Genomic DNA, 24,032 nt, shown 5'->3' with positions numbered 1-24,032 from the left:
GCAGAGGTCTGGGGAGGGGGCGCCGGGCTGCCCGAGCGCGCCGGAGGGGGTGTGGGGGGCGGGGGGCGCGGGGCGCTGTGCAGGAGCCGGGGAGGGCGCCTCGCGGCTGCCGGTGCGCGCGGGACGTGCGGGGGCGTGGAGGCCGCTGGGCGTGGCGGGGACCCGGAGGACTCGGGCGCTGCAGGGGAGGCGAGGGACGAGGGGCGGAGCGGGGCGCGCCTTGGGGGGCCCGCGGGGAAGGAGGTGCCGGGGCGCGGGACCAGGGTGCGGCCGAGGCCTCCGGGAGCTCGGAGGGAGGGCGGGGCGCGGCGGGGCCGCAGGTAACTCGGAACCGGAGAGGGGTCTAGGGGTCCCCGCAGGGGGCAGGGGGTACGCGGAGCCTGGAGGGAGTGCGGGCGCAGTGGAGAGGCGTCGGACACCCCCGGGCGGGCCGGGCGAACCTCAGGGCGCCTGGGGGGGCAGAGGGGTCGCCGCCCTTGACTCCGGGTCGAGGGAAGGGGGTGGAGGGGAGCTTGGCTGCAGGACACAGGCTGCGCCCGAGCACGGACGACGAGGTGCAGGGCACGGGGGTCGTGGAGGGGCTCGGGTTGAGCGGGGCCGAGGGCACGGGGGCGCCGGGCTGGGGCTGCGGCCGCGGGTGTCTGGAATGCAGCTGTCGCCTGCAGGCCTGCAGACCCGCGCGGGGGCCCTGGAGACGCCGCCGCCTCTGCGACGCCCTGCCCCCCCCGGCCAAGGCCAAGGCCACGTCCGCCGGCCGCCGCGCCCCCCGAGAGCCCGGGCGGTCAGCCCCCCTGTGCGCGAGGCGCGGAGCGCGGAACCATGCCGGGTGAGTCCGAGAAGCCTTTGCGTTCCGCCTCCCCTGTGCGGTCCGTCGGATCTGGGGAGACCCCCCCCCTCCGCTTTGCCTCACAGGCTCTACAGGCCCCTCGTCTCGCCTTTGCGCTGCCCAGGGCGCTGCCCGGGGCAGATGGAGAGGGGGTGAATCTCACCGGTGGAAGGGGGTGGAAGAGGGCCGTGCATCGCATGGGCCGGGGGCTTTGAGACTCCCGAATGTTCCTTCTGTCAAATGCACCACTAGAATTCCAACGGGCTAGTTTTCTTGGCCCCAGAATCGCACGTGCGGGGTTCTCACCGGGTAGGAAGGTCAGGCCCCTACAACCCTAGGAACCCAGGGCTTGGGCTTCACCAGAGTGGACAGTGCAGCCACTGTCTGTTGGTCGCACACATATCCGGGGTCGTCTCCCAGCCCGCCCAGCAGGCTTGGGGTGGCCGCCCCGCTGGGACCTAAGGCCGGGCCGGCCCCCCAGGGTCAGATCCATTTGGGTTTTGTGCACTTAGACAATTAGATCGTTGGCACGTGACTTCAGCCCCTGAGAAAGATGCGTGGCCTCCTGCTGCCTGGAAGCCCCCACCGCATCTGCACCAGACCCGGCCTGGTCGTGCGTGAGCCCATTAGGAAAAGAAGAAAAAGAAACAGGGTTTCATGCACAGGTTGGTAAATGGCCGAGTGGTTTGCACACTGCTTTCCTCTTCTCTGGCCTCAGAAAGGAAAATTGTTGAGCGGGGAGGCACGGCCTGTTTCCTGTGGTTCCCGCCGTGAGACGCTGTTCCCAGACGAGCAAAACGGGTCCTGTGTGTCAGGCAGCGGCCGGCAGTGCAAACCACCTTCCCCCCCAAAGCCCCGGGGGGCCCGGAGAATGGTGGCATTCAGGGAGAGGCATTGGGGCGCATCCGTCATCAGCCCTGGAATGTGCTCCCAGACCCACAGTGTGGATGCCACAGTTTTCTTCGGGGTGGGGAGACCTAAACGACCTTTGAGAAGAAGGGGAGGGGGCGCAGGAGGGAGCCAGTGTCATTTCTGGGGGGGGGGCGGACAGAAGACGGGTCACCAGGGACGAGACGGGGATAGAAATAGACACGGCTCCCAGACCCATTGGGAAACTCAGCTGTCACGTTCCCCGGGCTGAACTTGGTTTTGTAAGAATACCTCATTTTTTGTTTTTCTTCTTAAACCCGCGTTGGCTGAAGCCATGCGGACTTGGCCGGTGGTAGCTTCTTAAAAGCGAGGCTGTGTGGGATGAGGACACCCGTCCGTGGCTTCTCATCCTTGGGGGGTTGAAATCCAGCCGTTTGTGTTGCGTTCTCTGACGGAGGTCTTAGCCGTGAGTGATTTTGCAACGTGGTGCGCAGGGCTGGGGTGCCGTCAGAAGTGCCTGTCTTCCTTGGGGTCCCCGGAGAAGAGGGGCTCTCGTCCCCAGAGTTGGGGGGTGGGTGTGCTGTCATGCTGGTCGTAGGATCGTGAACCCGTCCATCCCAAGCAAACCCGCTCCGTATTCCCAGCCGCGTCTGCGTCGTCCGTAAGGATCGACAACCTGGACAAATTAATTCCCTGCCCTCGGTGCGTCATTCACGGTCCCCAGGGAACGCCAGGGTGTCCAAACCCAGCATGTCTGACACCTGCGGCGCTTGGAGATCTAATCGCTCCGGGGTCTGGTTTGAAGACTTGCCGGAGACGGAGGCCCCCGTTCCTCAGCCACCGAGAGTCAGAACAGCCCCAGCAAGTTGGGTGAGAGCTGCCTCCGGTGCCAGGCAGCCGGGGTCCTGACCCTCGAAACGATGAATGAGTGTGAATAACGCAGCTGGGTATTTGTCGCGTCGCGGTGTTACCTTCCGCTTGCACGGGATTTGGTGGTTTTGGGGGCGATGTCCAACCAAGCTCGGTTGGCCGACCCCGTTTAAGTTGTTCAAGTCTGAAATGTATAGCCAGTTACGAGGGGGATGGAGCTCAGGAGGAAAGCATGGTGTCTGCGCCCGGAAAGGGCAGCTGAACGTGAAATTAAACCTTGAAGGGTCACCAGGTGACTTCTCAGCTGCTTCCCCCCGGGGTTGGGTGTGCCATTATTGGATCCGCTTCCTGAGTTTAATGCCCTGATTTATGAGTTTGCTAGGACTCCTCAGACAGATGCTCTAGACAAAGTGGTTCAGATAACACACATGTATCTTCTCCTGGTCCTGGGGCCTGCGAGGCGGAGATCCAGGCGGGGCTGAGGCTGGGGGTCTGAGGTCCAGGCAGGGCCGAGGCCAGGAGGCTGAGATCCAGGCAGGGGTGAGGCTGGGGGCCTGGATCCAGGGAGGGGTGATGCTGGATGGTCTGATGTCCAGGAGGGGTGAGGCCGGGAGGCTGAGGTCCAGGCAGGGCCGAGGCCGGGGGTCTGAGGTCCAGGCAGGGCCGAGGCCGGGGGTCTGAGGTCCAAGAGGGGTGAGGCCGGGAGGCTGAGATCCAGGTCAGGGTGAGGCCTGGAGGCTGAGATTCAGGCAGGGGTGAGGCCAGGAGTCTGAGGTCCAGGCAGGGGTGAGGCTGGAGGTCTGAGATCCAGGCAGGGGTGATGCTGGATGGTCTGAGGTACGGGAAGGGTGAGGCCGGTAAGCTGAGCCCCAGGCAGGGCTGAGGCCGGGAGTCTGAGATCCAGGTCAGGGTGAGGCCGGGAGTCTGAGGTGCAGGCAGGGGTGATGCTGGAGGTCTGAGATCCAGGAGGGGCGAGGCCGAGAGGCTGAGATCCAGGAGGGGCGAGGCCGAGAGGCTGAGATCCAGGTCAGGGTGAGGCCGGGAGTCTGAGGTCCAGGCAGGGGTGATGCTGGGGGTCTGAGATCCAGGAGGGGCGAGGCCGAGAGGCTGAGCCCCAGGCAGGGCCGAGCCGGGTTCCCCCTGAGGCCTCTCTGCTTGGAGTGTAGACCTGTCTTGCCGCCGTGCTGCTCACGCGGGGGTCCCGCTGTGCGTGTCTGTGTCCTGACCTCCTGTTGTGAGGACCTCAGTCCTGGGGGATCAGGCCCCCCCCAGTGACCTCGTGTGACCTCAGCCCTCCCCTTAAAGGTGCAGTGTCCGGGTATGTCCCTATTCTGAGGCCCTGGGGGTGGGGCTTTGTGTGAATTTGCTGGAGGGATGTGATTCGGCTCCTAACAGCCATGGGTGACAGCAGTGACATTTATGTCCCTACAAAACGCGGCAAAACCGGTGTGTGCCGTTACCAGCGTCTGGTCACTGTGGCCTTTTCTGTTCTGTCGCACCCAGCACCTTACCCTGGGCCGACTGAGCCGCACGTTCCCCTGGTCAGGATGGCCATCCCGTCACAGGGCCGTCTGTTCTGGGCCAGGGCTCTCGTCACCGTGAGGTCTCTGGAGGACCTCAGTCTTTGTTCCCACGTCTCGGACATCTTTCCCCTTCAGACGCCTCGTGACAAAACTACCCGCCTGGGGTTTTTCCGTGAGAGTATTATTCTCCGTATTTCTGTGAGTGCTGTCTGTGTCCCTACAGACCTAACAGTATTTAAAGCCAGTTGTTTTTTTTAAAAAACTAGATTGGTAGAAAAAGAGATAAATGGATGATGGATGGATGGACTGGTGGATAGATAGGTGATAGTCATACATGGTTGATAGATGACAGGTGGTGCATAATACATGGTAAATAAATGACAGACGATATATAGATAGACGGTAGGTGATTGGTATGTTGGTAGATATAGATACGTGATTGGTAGATAAGTAGACAGATAGATAGACAGACAGGTAGATAGAATGGATACATGGATGGGTGGACAGATAGGTAGTTACAGGGATGGATATGGATGGATGGATAGATGGATGGATGGATGGATAGATGATAGAAAGACAAACAAATAATGGATGGGTGGAAGAATGTGTGGATAGATGACAGATAGATATGATGGATGGATAGATAGAAGATAGACAGATGATAGAATGGATACATGGATGGATGGACAGGTAGTTATAGGGATTGATATGGATGGATGAGTGGATGGACTGATAGATGATAGAAAGACGGACAAACAGATAAATGGATGGGTGGAAGAACGTGTGGATAGATGACAGATAGATATGATGGATGGATAGATACATGTTTGATAGATACATACATACATACATATGATGGATGGATTCATAGATAACAGATGGGTAAATAAATGGATGGATGGATACCTAGATGATAGATAGATAGATGGATAGGTGGATAGATAGATAGATAGTTATGATGGATGGATGGATGGATGCATGGATGGATGGATGGACGGACGGATGGATGGATGCATGGATGGATGGACGGACGGACGGACGGACGGGCAGATGGATGGATAGGTACATGGACGGGTATTTTGCGGCTACGAAGATGAGGTCTCGAGTCGGGGGTGAGGCAGAGAGCCACCGAGGCGGCCCCGGAACACCATACTCTTGTATGTAATGCAAGGGCGCAGCAGCCGCGCCCACGGGCAGCGGGGAGCCTGTTGTAGCAGGCGCCTTGTGGGACTTACCCCATGGGACGTAAAGGTCAGGGAGGCGCCCCAAGAAGCAGGCCTCACTCAGAAACTTGCGTTTGTCACACTATATTTAGCATGAATGTGAGTCCTTCAGGCCCTTGGGAGGGGAAGGGAGGGATGGGCTCGGCTCCCCGGCCTTTGAAAACCGAGGTCTGTGTGCTCTGGCCCCGCGCCGCGTGCCGCGAATTTTAATTTCTGCAGACGGCCCTGAGCCTGCCCAGGATTTCTCTGCAGCGCTGGGTCTCCGGGCAACGCGCTCGGCGGGTCCAGGAACTAAGTCGTCTGGGAGTCCCAGGGCACACTGACGGCAGAACACACTCAGGTTGGCGACGGGCGTCCCTTCCACGCACTAACCAGGCCCCAACCTGCTTAGCTTCTGAGATCAGACGAGATTGGGCGCGTTCAGGGTGGTGTGGAAACGGGCCCCGGGGGCACGTGCTGTGACTGTCTCTTCGTCCCCTGTGGTCGCACCGGGAAACAGGGCATCGTTTCCTTGCTTTGAGTGGCACGGGCATCGGCAACGTGGCTCGGATCCTCGGCGGTGGCTTGGAGGTTTCGATGTGCTGGTGCTTCGGGCCCAGATAGTTGGGGCTTCAGGACATTGTCATCGTATTCTGCTGGGCTCTGCCTCACGGGCGCCGTCTCCTTACCCTTTGTGTGATTCAGTTTTTTTTAAATATTTACTTATTTTTCAGAAAGAGAGAGAGAGAGAGAGGCAGCGTGAGCAGGGGAGGGTCAGAGAGAGAGGGAGTCACAGACTCTGAAGTAGCTCCAGACTCCGAGCTGTCAGCACAGAGCCCGACGCGGGGCTCGAACCCACGAACCGTGAGATCCTGACCTGAGCCAAAGTCGGATGCTTCACCGACTGAGCCCCCAGGCGCCTCCATGCGTGTTTTATAATGAAAAGGATGTGGGGTAGCCTGTCTGGGGACCATGTGACATTAGATCCCAGGGCTGTGAGCTCGGAGTCCATGTGGGACGTAGAAGTTATTGAAAGAAAAAAGGAAAAGAGACAAAAAAAAAAAAAAGAAAGGATGGAGTTCCCGTGCGCCAAGGGACCGTCTGTGAAAGCCGAACGGGTTGTGACGCTCCACAGACAAACCCAGGGTGGCCTGGAAGCCCGCCCCCTCGTGACGCGCGTCGGGGCCCTGACTCCGCTGTCTTCATCCACAGTGTCGGACCAGGCGTTTGTGACGCTGGCCACCAATGACACGTACTGCCAGGGCGCGCTGGTGCTGGGACAGTCGCTGAGGACGCAGCGGGCCACCCGGAAGCTGGCGGTGCTCATCACCCCCCAGGTGTCCAGCCGGCTCAGGTACGACGGGCCGATGGGCCGGCGCGGCTGCTGCTGTGCGCGGGCGGGGGCGGGGCTCGGGCGCGGCCGTCACGGGCGGCGTGTGATGCTTGTGCCCGACAACCACGATGTGCCTACACATGGCGCACGTCGGCGTGACGCACGTATGCATGGCGCACATACACATGGCGCATGCATGCATGAGGTATGTACGCACGTACGCATGGCACATGTGGACATGACACAGGTACCCATAACACACATACACATGACGCATGTGTGCATGACGCATGTACACATGACGCTCATACGCATGGCACATACACATGATGTACGTACACATGACGCACGTAGAAGTGGTGCGTGTACCCATGACGCATGTAGACATGACACATCCATGATGCACAAACACATGATTCATGTACACATGATGCACGTAGACGTGGAACATGAACTCACGATGCACGTACACATGACGCACATACATATGACTCACGTACACATGACGCACATACCCATGACACACAAACACGTGCTTCACGTACACGTGATGCCTGTACACACGACACACATACACACAACGGACGTACACATTAGTCACGTACCCATGACACATGTACACATGATGCACGCACACATGACACATGCACACATAATGCACGTACACATAGCTCACGCGCATGACACATGTACACATGACTCACGTACGCGTGACACACACTCATGACACGTGTACACATGGTACACACAACATCACGCACGCACACATGATGCACGCACACATGATGAACGTACACATGACTCGGGTACGCATGATGCACGTACACATTATGCACGGAAGCAGAGGCAGGTCCCCAGAAGGAAGGCAGAGAGGGCCGCCCGGGAGTCGTAGGGATTCTCAGGGGAGCGAGTCCGTACATGTCGTCATGTTGCACAGGAAGGTCTGGGTGTCTGTGTGTCGTTGCGGCGAGGGCGCGTCTAGGTCAGACGAGAGCGCTGGGTTTCCCGAGATTGTTCTGGAAGACAGAGGCCTGAGGGGGCGGCAGGCAGGCCCCAGGTAAGGCACAAGCAGGTGGGCCGTGCGAGCGATGGCTGATGGATAAGCATCCAAGAGCCGGGCTGTCCCACCGAGAGGACTTCCCGGCTCCCAGACCTGGAGCACATGGGGTCCCGAGGGCCCGCGCAGGGGCGCCCGTGGGCGTGAGGCTCGTGCACAGCCTCACTTAGGTGACCTCACGGTGCCCGATGGGTTGTGGGCTGGCAGTGCCCAGTCCTCCCCATCATCTGTTTCCTCCATTCCCCCACCTGCCTCCTCTATCTGATATATTGATTTAATAAAATTGGATAAATATATCAGATAAATCCAATAAAATTGGATCACACGTACAAGGAAGGAAAAGCAAAAGCAATCCTAGGTTTCTCTCAGTGTCAGAATCCAGGCAAGAGATTCAACTACCTTAATAATTCAACTATCTAAAAAATTAAACTATTAAAGTGGAGAATTCACATTTCCAATAGTACCGCTCAAGACTGTGCACCAACCATCACCATACAAAGCATGAAAGGATAAAACCTGTTTGATACACAGGCAAACGCAAAGAACCGCAGAGGGAGGGTCTTTTTATAGAGTTTCGCTGGTTTTTAACTCACAAAGAAAGCTGACACGTAAGTACGTTGATCTAATGAATAAACCATAAGATCTAATGATCTTAAATGTTACGCATTTTATAAACAACCGTCCTTTTCCTCATCTGCCATGGACCACTTAGAAAGATTGATTTTATAGTCACGGTACAAGGAGGCATTTAATGTGTTATTTGGCACAAGAATTGAATGATATGTCCTTTGACTATAATGTAATAAATGTAGGCACTAAGAGCAAAACACATTTAAAAAACAGCATTACCCTCAGACATTTTAAATCAGAAATCATCTCCTAAACACTTGATGAGTAAAGAAATCAAAACTTAAATTCTGTAGTACTTAAAAAATATATTTGCTACCCATTTAGAGCAAAGAGGAAGGCTGGAGTGGTGCCAGAGTGAAAAATTAAAATCAGTGAGGAAATTATGCAGATCGAGAAAAAAAAAAAAAGGCTAAATACAAACAAATACGTAAGGCAAGCCAGACGGAAGAGATTCATAAAAACTAATAACTGGGAACGGGGAACAAATCCAAGTGTCGCATTATTTAAAAGTAAATTAATGGGTGCCTGGGTGACTCAGTTGGGTAAGTGTCTGCCTCTTGATTTCTGCTCAGGTCATGATCTCACGGTTTGTGAGTTTGAGCCCCGTGTAAGGCTCTATGCTAACAGTGTGGAGCCTGCTTGGGATTCTCTCTCTTTCTCTCTCTCTCTCATTCTTTGCCCCTGCCCGGTTGGTGCTCTCTCTTTCTCAGAATAAATAAATAAACTTAAAAAAATGGAACCTTAAAAAATACTAGAAGGCATGGAGAATAGAGACTCCCCAGTTAGAAGGTCCGGAGAATGAGCAGTTGATAAAGGCCGTTCTGTTACGTTGGCCACAAGGAATTAGTTTCCGTGTGATGGGAACTGTCTCAGACCCTAGGGGAAAAAGTGAATGTATTCATTTATTTAACAAAGCATCCTCACCTTGAGACCCCAACTGGATTTACAGGTTTGAGTGTGTTTCCATCTACATGGAAAACACAGTCAGAAACACGACGACAGTAAGACCACTTGACGTGCGTCCTAGAGAAATGAATGACCATCTGAGGAAGATAGTTCATGGCCTCATTGTAACTCATCCATCACGACAGGACCTCGGAGAAAAGCAATGATAACGGTCCTTTTAATATAAAGTTAAACGTGTACCAGGATGAAATCCAGATGAGGATAGGTAAACATTTGAAAGGGTAGGCGGATCTCAGAAGTCAGTAGGTCAGGGTGTGGCAGCCTGGGCGCTCGTGACATTTGGGGCTGGATGTCTCTCTCTCGTGGGGAATCCTGTGCCCTGTAGGCTGTTGGCCAGCATCTCTGGTCTCCATTCGAGATACAGCCCTCCCTGCAGATGTGACACAGACACATGTCTCCAGACACTGACATGACGGACCTTCCGTTCATCCGAACGCTGGGAAAACCATTCTGAATTCAAGCAAAGGCTTGGGGCGCCTGGGGGGCTCAGTCGGTTAAGCATCTGACTTCGGCTCAGGTCATGATCTCCTGGTCTGTGAGTTCGAGCCCCGTGTCGGGTTCTGTGCTGACGGCCTGGAGGCTACTTAGGATTCTGTGTCTCTGTCTCTCTCTGCCCCTCCACCTTGTGCTCTGTCTCTCTCTCTAATAAATAAATTAATGTTAATTTTTAAAAAAAAATTTTAATGTTTTATTTATTTTTGAGAGAGAGAGATAGAGACAGCGTGAGCAAGGGAGGGTCAGAGAGAGAGGGAGACACAGAATCCGAAGCAGCTCCAGGCTCCGAGCTGTCAGCACAGAGCCCGACGTGGGACTCGAACCCATGAACCGTGAGATCACGACCTGAGCCGAAGTCGGATGCTTAACTGACTGAGACACCCAGGCGCCCCTAAAAATTTTTTTAAAGCAAAGGCTGAGACCCGGACCACTGTAGTTCAGAAATAGCACGTATCGTCAAAGAGGAAGTGGGTAAACTAAGAGGCACATTAACAAGATCCGTATGATGTTCAAGGAAGTCTTCCAAGCAGGACACACAGATGGACAAACGGACATACCAGCAAGGTTGGTGTTTTGGGGGGCAGACCTTCGGCTTTGACACCAAGTGATGTCATTATACCAGAGGCACGCTGGCTATAACTCGTTCCCTCAAGAGCGTTTCAAGTTCATCAGTGCGTAAAGTGCATTTCCTCTTCCCTAAGATGAGCCGCAGTCATATTCCCCTGTGTCCAGACCCCTGACCTTTAGAGTCAGACCAGAGACTCTGGCAGACACAGAGCCGGGAAGGCGGACCCAGATGGTAGACCCGTGTCCCGCTGTGTCTCGGTTGGGACCAATATGGGAAACGTGGGCTGTTTCTTGGTGGCCCCTGTGCCGCCAGCCGCCCTGGTGATGGGGGGCAGTCATATTTTCTTAGAGAAGTCAGTCCTCATGATCCCCACATGATGCCCACATGATTCCCGTCTCCCCAGGGTCGGCGAAAGCTGTCCGCGCTGACTTTCTGGCCGGCTCCCAGTCCACCGAAGGCGAACTGTAAACTATTTAGAAACATCCAGTAACCCTGGGAAGCTTCAGTGTTGCAGAACCAGTTAGCCTTTAGGGGACCCGTGACACAGTTTGCAGCCCTTGGGAGGGCAGAGGGACAGCGCCCTGTGGCCCAGTAGCAGACAGACGGGGACAGGTGACCCAAAGTGACCAAGGGGTTGGGGGTGGGGGCCACCACTCCGCTTTTGCACGCTGTAGGGTCCAAGCGCACAGTGGGGGTCATCATTCTGCACAGAAACAAACTCAGGAGCACGTGCTCAGGGCTTCAAACAAATTGTCTGTGTGAAACTCAACTCCAAGTCCAGGGACTTATTTTGAGAAAACAGCCGGAGCTGAACCAAAGAATTCAGGGACGTTACACCACTGTCTATTTGTAGCAACACTGAGTGATTTTTTTTTTTTTCCCCTCCACGTCCCTGGCTACCGGATCTTTACACAACCCTGAGGATGCCATAAATTCCATAAATAACTGGGTTAAAAGCAAGGGAAACTTGGCGTTGAAGTAGTACTTTCTCAGACATGTAGGTACTTTCAATACCGTTCAATGAAGAATTAAAAAAAAAAAATGTAAGGAACGAGCATAAAAGCTAGACTGGGATATAACAGACAGACTCAGGAGCAGCAACGTCTCCCTAATACTGGAAATTTCAAAAAGAGAAAAAAAACGCGTTTTAGGAAGGAAGTCATCTCGTATTCCAGCTTTGAGAAAGGATTTCAGGTTGAAAATGCCACGTGAGTGTTGAGCAGAATGAATGAACGCAACAAAGAATAGAGAAAGGCACTAAATGCATTTTAGCATCCGTCAGGTTGACAACTTACCACAGTAAGTATGGTCACTATACAAAATTATGACAATACAATTGACTGCATTCCTTATGCTCTACTTCTCATCTCTGTGACTTATTTTACAACTGGACGTTTGTACCTCTTAATCCCAATCACCTGTTTGACCCGTTCCCCCCCACTCGTGGGGGCAAAGTACTTTTGGAATGAGATTTCCACAGGCAGCCACACTGATGCGATTCGAAAGCAAAATAAAGATGTTCCAAAAATGTAAAAGCTTAAAATTTTTACCCCTCAGGGGTGCCTGGGTGGCTTAGTCGGTTAAACGTCCGACTCTCGCTTAGGTCATGATCTCGCGGTTCGTGGGTTCGAACCCCGCATCGGGCTCTGTGCTGACTCCCAGCTCGGAGCCTGGAGCCTGTTTCAGTCTGTGACTCCCTCTCTCTCTGACCCTCCCCTGCTCACGCTGTCTCTCTCTCTCTCTCAGAAATAAATAAAACATTAAAATTTTTTTTAAAAAGTAAAGAAACATAGAATACATCAGTCAATCTCCTGGATGTGTGCATGAGGCACTTTCAATAACTACACAAAATGTTGAAAAGAAAAATGCATTTGATAATAGGATTCTCTTCTCATCCAGGATCGTGCATTGCATTAATTACCACGTCTACCCCTGTGACTTCCCATCTGTAATATTTTCTCCTTCTTTCCTTACGTGTCATGATCTTGACATTTTCCCAAGAGTACTGGTCAGTTATGTTATAGAATTCCTTTTGGCTTGGGTTTGTCCGGTATATTCTCAATAGTAGGCTGAGGTTATGCATTTTTGGCCAAAAAAAAAAAAAGCCCTCAAGAGTGATGTACCTTTTTTAGGGCATCCTTTCAAGGAGTGTGTGATGCTTCTCTGTACTGTTTTTGGGGATATTAACCTTGATCACATGGATAAGGTACTATCTGTGGGGTTATGATTTTTGTCTTTAAAATTGATAAATATCTCAGGGAGATACTCAGACTATGAAAACACGTGCTGCTGCTTCTCAAAACCTTTACCCATTGATTTTAGCATCCGTTGACGAGATTTGCCAGCAGCAGTTATTACTGTGGTGTTAGCCTAATGGTGATTTTCTTCTTCTTCTTCTTCTTCTTTTTTTTTTTTTTTATAAATGTTATCTCATTTATTGTGAGACAGAGGGAGAGCGGGTGTGTGTACAAGTAGGGGAGGGGCCAGAAAGAAAGGGAGAGAGAGAGAATCTGAAGCAGGTTTCACACTGTCAGCACAGAGCCTGATGCGGGGCTCGATCTCACCATCTGTGAGCCAAAGTCAAGAGTAGGATGCTTAACTCAACCAACCAGGTGCCCCCAATGGTGATTTTCTATTTCCCTCATTCCTAATACATTTATTATTTGGAATTCTCCTGTAAGGGATTGCTGGTCCTTCTTTCCCATTTATTTATCTACTGAATTACCATCTTAATGCTAAGATTATACTATTATATAATAGTATAAATAGTGTAAATAGTATAAATACTATTATACTATTAATATTGGTATTAATGTTAATACTAATATTGACCAATGAATTACCATCTTAATGCTAATATTATACTATTAGTACAATCTTGGTATTAATATTAATACTAATATTGACCAATGAATGAATGCTAATAGTATACTATTAGTACAATATTGGTATTAATATTAATACTAATATTGACCAATGAATATTTTGGGTTTCTTATTTGTTTTCCTGTTCAGATTGCAGCTTTGGGCCTTCAGAGCTCTCCTGATTGGCTCCCTGTATCCTTTTGACCTTCTTCCATCCTTTTTCTAGCTCTTCCTTACTTGTTTGCTGTCCTAAGACATTCTGATCTATGATGAAGTAGAATGTAAGCAACAAAAAAATAATAGAATAGAGGAAAATTTCATATTGACAAAAGGTACAGTCTTTCAAAATTTGAGTGTCAAACTTGTATGCAACTAATAATGTAGGTTTTGAATACGTAAACTAAAAGCAAAAAATAAATACATGGAATTTTAAAAAGTAAAAAATGACCATAAAATAAAAACTGATAGAGATCGTAGTGGACGTCGCCCGTCTCCACCTGCTCAGCGTTCATTCCCACCGCACATGCATTTTTCAAAGAGAATTGCCTTCTTCAGGGATGACCAGAATCAATCTAACGGTTCTGTATAGTTGCCAAGCTTTTTAAGTTTGCATAAGGCTTAAGCATGAGTGGAAAGTATACCAAGGTCCATGGAAAAAATAAAGCCTGAACATGAAGACTACTTGAGTTTCTTGGGGTTTTGGATCCGTGCTCGATTTTGTGAGTAGCCAAGTGGTGTCACCTTGAAGGGCTAGCATGTCCTGTGTTGAATGTTCACTTGCTCTCTTAGCACTTGCCGTGGATCTTTTACAGGGTTATCCTGTCGAAAGTGTTTGACGAGGTCATCGAGGTGAACCTGATAGACAGTGCAGACTACATCCACCTGGCCTTTCTGAAGAGGCCTGAGCTTGGCGTCACCCTCACCAAGCTTCACTGTTGGACCCTCACCCATTATAGCAAGTGTGTCTTTCTGGATGCAGATACTCTGGTGAGTACAGGGGGGATAGTGAGGAACCCCTCAAAGACCCTTTTGAAGTAGGCTTCTGGTTCTTACTGGTGGGTTCCCACCAGGTAACCTGCATCCCCATCACCAGCTTTGACACTCAGTGCATCAGAACCGAGTATAACACGTCGTGAGCACAACTGTTCAGGACCCTAAGGGACTTGAAGGCACGCTCCTTCCCTAGGAAGATTTATAATCACCTCATTTCATCTACGTGAAATAGAATAAATAAAAAAAATAGTTTGCCTTGATTGTATATTGAAACGCATAGAACTCATTAGAGTGTAAAAGCTGGCTTGTTAGGCGGTGGTGACCTATAGCATGGGAGCCAATGCTGACCGCCTTCAAAACCAGCCATCGGAAGGCTGAGGTGTGAAATGGACTTGGGACGTCACCAATCCATTGTAGGCCGTCCTGATTGGGGAAGAGCATCTCTTTAGGAAGACGGGGAGGTGCCGAGGAAAAGAAGACCAGTCCCACGATCGTTTTTCCGAGCAGAGCATGATTTAGAAAGGCAGTGGTGTTGCAAGGATCTGCAATTAGTCGTTAAGCCCTGGAAGGCAACCGATTGCATCCTGTTGACTTGCAAACCTCTCCGTTCAGGGGTTTGCCGCGTTTCATAGGTCCCGTTTGCTAGATTAAGGAGGACAGGCAGCTAGGCAAGCTCTACACAGGATCTTAAAAACCTTGAGAAAATAACTTAGTTTCGGAAATGGTGTTACTTCAATCACTTGACATGAGCCGGAGAGCGATGTTACCCTACGCTCTTCTCTGTCTGATGTAAGCCTACAAAAAGAGTTGGTCAAAAAATAACGGGCTCACGTTTCCGGCCGCTAGATGTCGTCTGGCCATCTTTAAGTGTCCGTGGCATGTGTCACCTGCCTTCCAGAGGTAAGAGAGCGTGGCTTTCTTCGCCAGGTGCTGTCCAATATCGATGAGCTGTTTGACCGGGCGGAGTTTTCCGCAGCCCCGGATCCCGGATGGCCGGACTGCTTCAACAGCGGCGTATTTGTCTTCCAGCCGTCCCTCGAGACGCACAGCCTGTTGCTGCGACATGCCACCGACCACGGCAGCTTCGACGGTAAGCGAGGGAAGCTTTAAGTGGCTGGAAGAGAATGGGGCTGTTTCCAGTACCCATACCCCTGCCTCCGGCTCACTCCCCCCAGATATGGGAATGGCAACTCAAAGTGAGTTGAAGATGAGTGTCGAAGAATAAGGCCAGGCAGGCCGTTAGGAAAAAGTGAAGTCAGTAAGTAAATACATTATGTAGGAAACCACTGAAAACATGCGCAATGAGTAGGAAGGATTTCCCAGTCCTGATGGTAGAGAAATGGGTGGGCCAACCTTTCTCTCAAGACTCGATAATAGATTTTCTGGAGCATCATGGGGCATATGATCTCCCCTGCACATCTTTAAGCCTCTGGTCATAGACTGAAAGCAGCTGTTGACAAAACTTAAATGACATGGCTGTGTTCCAATAAAACTTTATTTACAAAAATGGGTGTAAGCCTTGGTTGGCCCGCTCATGATACAGAATAAAGTGACCAGGGAGAAGCCGATATTTGGTGCACAGGCTTTAATAGAACGTGCTAGGTGTGTTGTAAAAGAAAATACTCCGGGCACCTGGGTGGCTCGGTCTGTTAAGCGAATGACATCGGCTCAGGTCATGATCTCGCGGTTCGTGGGTTCAAGCCCCGCGTCGGGCTCTGTGCTGACAGCTCAGGGCCTGGAGCTGCTTCAGATTCTGTGTCTCCTTCTCTCTCTGACCCTCCCCTGCTCATGCTGTCTCTCTCTCTCCCTCTCTCTAAGAAATAAATTAAACCTAAAAAAAAAAAAAAAAAGAAAATACTCAACTGATAAAGAATGGACTGTGGGTAGGGGTGAGGAGATGCCCACCAAACATGGTGGAGAAAGCAGTGTTACTACCAGATAGAATTCAGTGTGGACAGAATGGAGAATTTTGGAGACGACGTGTGGGTTTATTATCAATGGTCCGGGGTATGGGTGGAGAATTTTGGAGAGAAAATGTGGTGTTAAGATTAATGGTATGGGCGATCGCTCCGTTTTGAGATGAAGGGTCATGTTGTAGTGGCAGAGAGAAGGAACATGATGGGACCTCGCCTATAGGTGGGTATAGTAAGCGCTTCTAGCGTGTCTAGAATCTTCTCCGAGCGCTGTTCCGTCCTTTAGGCGCAGACCAAGGCTTACTGAACAGCTTCTTCAGTAGCTGGTCCACGGCAGACATCCACAAGCACTTACCGTTCATCTATAACTTGAGCAGTAACACGGCGTATACCTACAGTCCCGCCTTCAAACGGTAGGTTCTCCGTTTTCTAGATCCTTCTAGACCAGATGCCTTCCAGCAACCCTGTCTCTAGAATCTTTATCAGCTTTTGGCATTTGGGTTAAAAAAATAAGATCCTCCCTCTGTTTGCCTTTTGCAATTGTAAATTATAGGTAGTCAGGGCAGGGTGGTCTAATGGTCGTGGTTCCCAACGTGTGGTCCAAGGAACCCCCACGGGGGTTCCCCACAGTTCTTTCAAATGTCTGCAAAGTCAAGATGACTTAAGAAATAATTATAAGATGTTATTTTTTTCTTTTTCTTATTTTATTTTCATGAGTGTATAGGGGCGTTTTATAGACACTCCCTGACATAATAAAAAGTGAGCTGAAAAACAAAAACCAAAAAGCAATGTACTGAATGCAGACAGATAGAAGAAGCCGGGTGTCTGCTCTGGGACTGGTCCATTGTTTTTTGGAAATACAGTTATTTTTCATGAAAAACGTGTGAAATGAACATCAGCATCTCATGGGTTGATTGATTTCTAACGAATTGATTCAGTCTGTTTTCAGATTTCTCAGTTTTAATTTCCGTTGCAATAAATATGCACAGAGAGAATCCACGTGAACAAATGTAGATTCTTGGTCCTCAGTGCATGTTAAGAATTTCACAAAACCCTGGGACCGAAATGTTTGAGATTTGCTGCTGTGGGTGATGTTGTTATAAAGAAAAGTGAGCATCTGAGCAGAATGTAGGGAAAGAATAATTCTAGAGTGTACATTTTTAACAGGGGACAGACTGCGTCCAACGGGCAGAAATTGGTCCTTGGGGACTGGAAACATCTTATTCTTTTTAATGTATAAACCAGAGATGTGCACACAGGACACGGATTATAGTGCAAAGACAGTATTAACGTTTCATGGGAAGATGATTATGGGAAAAATGTTTAAAAAGGTTGAGAGGAGAAAAACCACAGTCTTCACAAGAGAGAAGTCAATTTTTCCATCTGAATCCTGCGTCGTCTTCTATAAAAGTGATTTTCTTGGGGCGCCTGGGTGGCTCAGTCGGTCGGGCGTCCGACTTCGACTCAGGTCATGACCTCGCAGTTTGTGGGTTCGAGCCCCGCGTCGGGTTCTGTGCGAACAGCTGGGAGCCTGGAGCCTGTTTCAGATTCTGTGTCTCCCTCTCTCTCTCTCTGCCCCTCCCCCGCTCATGCTCTGTCTCTGTCTCAGAAATAAAGTATAAAAAAAATTTTTTAAAAAAAGTGATTTTTCTTGGTCCCTCTTGTTTTAAGGAGATGATATTTTGGGCTACATACCATCCCATCCATCTTTATAAGGTTCTTGATGGATTCTTCTGTTCTGGGGGGAATATCCCAATGGGTTATGATTATGTTTCTTGGTGTGCAGAAAACGAAATACTTTAAATGTTGAGTGTTTAAACCGTTACCTTTTTAAAATGGTTTTTATTATTTATTTTTGAGAGAGAGACAGCGTGAGCAGGGGAGGGGCAGAGAGAGGGAGACACAGAATCTGAAACAGGCTCCAGGCTCTGAGCTGTCAGCACAGAGCCGGACACGGGGCTTGAACTCACCAACCGTGAGATCATGACCTGAGCCAAAGTCGGGTGCTTGACCGATGGAGCCACCCAGGCACCCTTCGACCATTATCTTTTTTTTTTTTTTTTTCTAGAAGAGAAAGAGACAGCGTGAGCAGGGGAGGGTCAGAGAGAGAGGGAGTCACAGACTCTGAAACAGGCTCCAGGCTCTGAGCTGTCAGCACAGAGCCCGACGTGGGGCTCGAACCCACGAACCGCGAGATCATGACCTGAGCCCAAGTCGGGTGCTTGACCGACGGAGCCCCCCAGGCGCCCTTCGACCATTATCTTTAAGGAAGCCTACGTGCAGGCCCGATGAGGAGGGTCGAGACAGGTGTTTCCTCGCTGCTGTGTTGGACGCGCCTCACGGTGGTCACACGGTCCCCGTGCGTGAGTGGCCACTTCCGAGTGCAAAGTGTGGTGCTTTGTGTTTCCTCCGCAGATTCGGTTCCAGCGCGAAGATCGTGCACTTTCTGGGGCCCACAAAGCCATGGAACTACAGATACAATCCGCAGACGGGCTCGGTGTCGGAGGACGGCTCCGGGGTGGCCAGCCAGCACCAGACCTCCTTCCTGAACCTCTGGTGGGCCATCTACCAGCGCAGCGTGCTGCCTCTTTACGAGAGCTCGCGGGACGCAGAAGGCCACGGAGCGCCCGGACACAGCGTAAGCGGGCGGCGCCCTCCGCGGACAGGAGCTGGGCCCGTGTATACAGTAGACGTGTACTCGGTGTCCTTTCCAGAAATTCACCCTGCTCTGGCCACACGCTGTATGTGGTGGTTTTGTGCCCCTCGGGCTCCCAATCATGAATGTTTAATGCGCCAGAGTGTGGCTGGGATTTACAGAGTTCGTGCATAAGTAATCTCCATTAGGCGCCTTCATCAGGGAAAGAGCCGCGTGCACAGAAGTGGCCGCGGGTGATTCATTACCCTGTCGTTCGAGGAGACGTTTTGCAGTTCGCATCATCAGCTGAAGTAGCTGTTGGGGCAAAGCGTTGAAGAGTTTCTCTTTTCTTTTTTTTTTTAATATTGGAAGAAAGCCAATGATGTTTTTTTTTTTATCTTTTATTTATTTCTGAGAGCGAGAGAGACAGCGTGAGCAGGGGAGGGTTAGAGAGAGAGGGAGACACAGAATCCGAAGCAGCTCCAGGCTCCGAGCTGTCAGCACAGAGCCCGACGCGGGGCTCGAACCCATGAACCGTGAGGTCCTGACCTGAGCCGAAGTCGGACGCTCAACCGACTGAGCCCCCAGGCGCCCCCACGTGTCACCTGCTTTATCAGAGCTCGCCTTCGGAGGTGGGCGCTCTCTCTGTGGGTCAGGGGGTGCCCAGGGGCTGGGGTTGGTCTCCGGAGCAGTCGGCTGTGTGCACGGCTGGCTCAGGACACGGTGGCTGGTTTATAGGTTCGCGTGGCCTGGTGTCCCAGGCCTGTGTGCGTTCACGGGTGAGGCTATGCTTAGGGAGCGCACACCTGACCGTTGGGGGGCACTGTGCACGCGGAGTCTCGGGGTCCCCAAGGCAGCCGGAGAGTTGAAATCGAAGGATGAGGACTTAGCAAGCGTGTGCATCTTTCTGCAGAGTGGCGTCAGAGAGCCGTGTGCAAAATCAGCGGCGGGGTCCAGCCAGCCTCGGCCGGCCAGGGGCCTTTCGGAGGACACTGTGGTCACGGAGGACACCCCTCCCTCACCCAAGGGAAGCCGTTCCGAGGACGTGAGTACTCGAGGTCTACACGGCTGTGATGGCAGAGCAAACGCGGGCTCCCCGAGGAGACGGCTGAGAGCCTGCTTCCCGGGCTCCGCGGGAGGGAGGGGGACGGACCGTCTGCAGAGCATCGTTGCACAGTTTGACTGGGGAGGGGGCTCCTGCGTTCACGTGGTTCGTTGACCACTTTACCTGGGGAGGGGGCTCCGTATTCACATGGATCATTGCCCAGTTTTACGTGGGCGGCTCCGGGTTCGCGTGGATCAGTGCACCCGTGGGCACATCAGATGATGCTCTCCCACCGACACGTGTGCGTCCTAATTCTGGGAGCTGAAAATGCTGCCTTCTGGGGATGAGGACCTCGCGATAAGATGATTCTCAGTGAGACGGAGCCGGACGGTGCGAGCTGCGCCGGCCCTGGAGGAACGTGGCCACAAGCCAGGGCGGCCGCTGTGTCCGGAAGCAGGAGAAGGCCAGAAACGCACCATCTGCGGGAGCCTGCTCCCCCCTCGATTCCACCCAGCGACCCCTCAGGGGGCGTCTGACCTGCAGAGCTGAAGCGCGACCAGGCTGCGTCGTCATCTTCAGCCCCCAAATGTGCACCAGACGTGGGTGTTGGCCACGGCAAGCCCGTGGGCACCCTGAGAACCGGGGTGCGGTCTCATCCTGAGGTTAGGGGCTCCCCAAACTTTCAGGTTCAAGAGGCATCCCCTGCACACCCCCGTTGAACTCAGCTGCCGGGCCACACAGCTCGTTCAGTCCCTTCCACGGAGCCCGGATCTCCAGAAAGAGACGCCACATCCTGTTTGGAGAACGGAAATCCCACAGGACGCTGTGCTTTCTCCATCCGCTGCTCCGAGTGAATACTTGGGTATCGTGTCCGTTGTTGGAAGATTTCGGGATTTAAATCCTCACGTTGAAACGTGTTTTTATTCCTCGTAATTTCTCACCGGAATTGTTAGGAGTGTGTAGCTGGGGAGGGATCTGGGGAATGGGTTCACGGACGGCGAATTTTTCCGCGAGCGTCACACAGCTTCAGGACAGCTGTTTCTCCGTGTGAAGAAGCGATGTTGAATTTTTTTAAAATGCTTGTTTATTTTTGAGAGAGAGAGAGAGGGAGAGACAGCGTGAGCAGGGGAGGGTCAGAGAGAGAGGGAGACACAGAATCCGAAGCAGCTCCAGGCGCTGTCAGCACAGAGCCCGACGCGGGGCTCGAACCCACGCACCGTGAGATGGTGACCTGAGCCGAAGTCGGCCGCTCAACCAACTGAGCGACCTTTAAATTTTAGCAGACACTTTTGCGGAAGGCGCTTTACAGTTTATGACAACACGGAATCAATTACAGTCCGTCAAGGTCACAGGTTGATGGGTTTTGAATTGTGATTTCACATCAACCCCAACGAGTGGAAAAGACCGTACGGTAATGACAGAGGTATTAAGAGATGAGATTTCTTGGTTTCTCATTCGTCCTGATGTACACGGAGCCCCCTGTAGGCTGGATGTGGCCCCGGGAAGTGCCACACGTGACCACGTGACTTAAGTGAAGGTCCCACGGGCTCTGTTTCTCAGGAGAACCCAGACTCCTACACCAACCGTCTTTCAAATTCCAGGTGACGTCATTTTAATCGTGTTCTATCATCGGATAGTGTGTATTTGCTGTTTTGTAGCTTTGTCTGATTAAAGATCAATGAAAAGGATTTCTCCCCTGTGGATGAGGTCGACGTGATTGATCAAAGCGCCTTCTCCATCCTGGGGACACCACCTGCTTCCCAAGGACTGTCCCATATCTAGAGGCCCGTGGATGCGTCTTCCAGATCCTTTGGCCACTCACGGGACCCCATGGGCTGTCACCGGTCCTGAAAATCAAGGAGCCCAGAGCAGAGATTTTGCAGATACTCGAGGAGGGAAAAACCGTCGGGAGACTTGAACCCCGTGCTGTGTTCACCCCAGAAGCAGCAGAACCGTGTTCACAGCGCGAAGACTACTTTGGTTTCATTACAAATCGCCTTCACGTTGGGTTCATCAACGCTGACCTCCTTGATGGCTGTGGGTGTTCTTGGCGTCTAATCCGTACCTTACTTTTGGCTTCGTAAGCGGTGGTGAATCTCTGCCTGGTGACATGGACGGTGGCAGCCACAGGACAGAAGTCCACTTAGGGGGCAGCCGGCTCCATCCGTGCCACAAGATGGTGCCGTTCGGGCAAGTGTCCTGTGGCCCCAAACCCTGCGCCATCCTCAAGGGGTAGACAGAGCTGCGGGCCAAGGGTCAGTAGAAGGGAGGTGACTCCAGGGGTGCGGGTTGAGGGTGCCTGGTTCAGGATGCGTAGCTAGTGCTCACCGGTCATTGCGGAACTCGGATCTGGGGTCTTGGCCGTGCTCCAGCTCACCTGCGTGCCCTTCCGTCCCAGACGGCTCCCCACGGCGGGTCCCTGCGGTGAGTACCCTGTGTGTGCACATTGCAGAGGAAGGACTCCAGAATGATGCACCTGAAAGGCTAATGCCTCGGCTGAAATGTGTCCTGAGGACCGGGGAGGTGCCGGTCGAGGAAAGGGGGTGGGTCGGGGGCAGGCGAGACCCGGCCTTGCTCACTCTTGTGTGTCCTGGACACTCAGAGGAGAAGGCGCCCCGAGAGTACTGTGAGCACTCCTTATGTGCGTCGTATTTCCCGGGGGGGGGAGGAGGAGAGGGATCCCGAGGGAATGGGCAGCGGCTGGAGGTGCAGTAAATAGACTCGACCCTGAACAGTTGGGGGTCGCGGGGCAGCCCAGAGCGTGAGTTGTCCACGGTGTCCGCTTCATTCTTCCACCCCCATCCCGTCCCGCCATCTGTGAATAAAGGGTTGTGGTGATGGATATTTAAGACATTTCCGAGGCTTAACAGAAGCCCGTAAGGGAAGGGCAGGAAAAATAAGATAAAAACAGAGAGGGAGGCAAAGCATAAGCGACTCTTAACTACAGAGAACTCAGAGGGTTGATGGGGTGGGGGAGGGGGAAGTGGGGGATGGGCACTGAGGAGGCACTTGTTGGGATGAGCACTGGGCGTTGTAGGTGAGCGATGAATCACGGGCATCTACTCCCGAAGCCAAGTCGACACGGTATGTTAGCTGACTTGACGATAAATAAATTAAAAATAATAAATTAATTCAATAAAACAAAACTTTCTAAAGCCGCATTTGAAAAGTAAAAAGTAAAATGAGATGTCGGTGGCTTGATTCTCCGACGGTGAGCATGTGTCTCTAAAAGCATGAAGTCCGCACACATTTAAAAGGACGGGACGCATCACCAGATTGCGCCCCTGAACCCAGTCTTGCGCTCTCGGTTAACTAACCAGAACTTAAAGAAGGACTTGAAAGAGAAACACAGAAGGAAGGTGAGCTGTCGCAGGATCCGAAGTGCCTTATTTTGGAAGGCATTACGCAACATCGATGCCACCTACCGGCCACGTATTGAATTACTGACTCTGGGTCTGGAACCCAGTCTAAGAAGAAAAATGATAGGGGGGCCTTGGGTGGCTCAGTCGGTTAAGTTTCCTGCTTGTGCTCAGGTCATGATCTCATAGTTTGTGGGTTTGAGCCCCACATCGGGCTCTATTCCGACAGCCCAGAGCCTGGAGCTGCTTCAGATTCTGTGTCTCCCTCTCTCTCTGCCCCTCCCCCACTCAGGATCTGTCTCTGTCTCAAAAATAAACAAACATTAAAAAAAAAGACGATCTTCATAAATTCCTATAAATGTACAAGAGCTGGGTCCTGACCTTGGGATCCTTATGAAAGATGGGAGCCTTGGTAAATATGGCAACAATATTGACAAGTAGGTATCCGTTTTCAAAAGTTATAGCCGAACGTCTGATTTTCTTCCCATGTAGACTGATGCATTAGGGAAATATATTTGCTATTTATTATTTTGTCAGCCAAGTGTTTTGTTCTCCAGTATCTTGGGTGGGGAAATGTAGTTAATGAAAAGATGAAGAATGCCCTTTGTTTTTTTGAAGTTATTGGTTGTTTTTATTGTTTGTAGAACTCCCTCCCTCCTTTTCTTCTTTCCTTCATTCCCTCCATCCCCCATCCCTCCCTTCCTCCCTCCCCCCTCTTTCCTTCTTTCTTTCTTTCTTTCTTTCTTTCTTTCTTTCTTTCTTTCTTTCTTTCTTTCTTTNATAGGGAGGCCAAAGATAGATCCCTCTCTCCCTCCCTCTCTCCCTCCCTTTCCTTCCTTCCTTCCTTCCTTCCTTCCTTCCTTCCTTCCTTCCTTCCTTCCTT

At 51.8% G+C, this 24,032-nt stretch overlaps 1 protein-coding gene across 3 annotated transcripts in view; it reads left to right on the top strand.

Moving 5' to 3' along the window:
* The first annotated feature begins 720 nt into the window (after positions 1-720).
* GYG2 (glycogenin 2) overlaps positions 721-24,032 on the top strand; it is a 33,418-nt gene continuing 10,106 nt past the window's right edge. For all 3 annotated transcript variants that reach the window (XM_039245282.1, XM_039245280.1, XM_039245279.1), the window contains exons 1-7: positions 721-826; positions 6,504-6,645; positions 14,017-14,191; positions 15,125-15,287; positions 16,397-16,523; positions 18,526-18,748; positions 19,659-19,790. In XM_039245282.1, the coding sequence (XP_039101213.1) occupies positions 820-826; positions 6,504-6,645; positions 14,017-14,191; positions 15,125-15,287; positions 16,397-16,523; positions 18,526-18,748; positions 19,659-19,790 (969 nt within the window). In that variant the 5' untranslated portion in view covers positions 721-819. The remainder of the gene's footprint in view (positions 827-6,503; positions 6,646-14,016; positions 14,192-15,124; positions 15,288-16,396; positions 16,524-18,525; positions 18,749-19,658; positions 19,791-24,032) is intronic.

This window comes from Hyaena hyaena, unplaced genomic scaffold (assembly GCF_003009895.1).
Source record: "Hyaena hyaena isolate Hyena2069 unplaced genomic scaffold, ASM300989v1 scaffold_259, whole genome shotgun sequence".
Lineage (NCBI taxonomy): Eukaryota > Metazoa > Chordata > Mammalia > Carnivora > Hyaenidae > Hyaena > Hyaena hyaena.
Note: the sequence above shows the minus strand (reverse complement) of the source record. Positions and strands in the feature narration are given on the sequence as shown.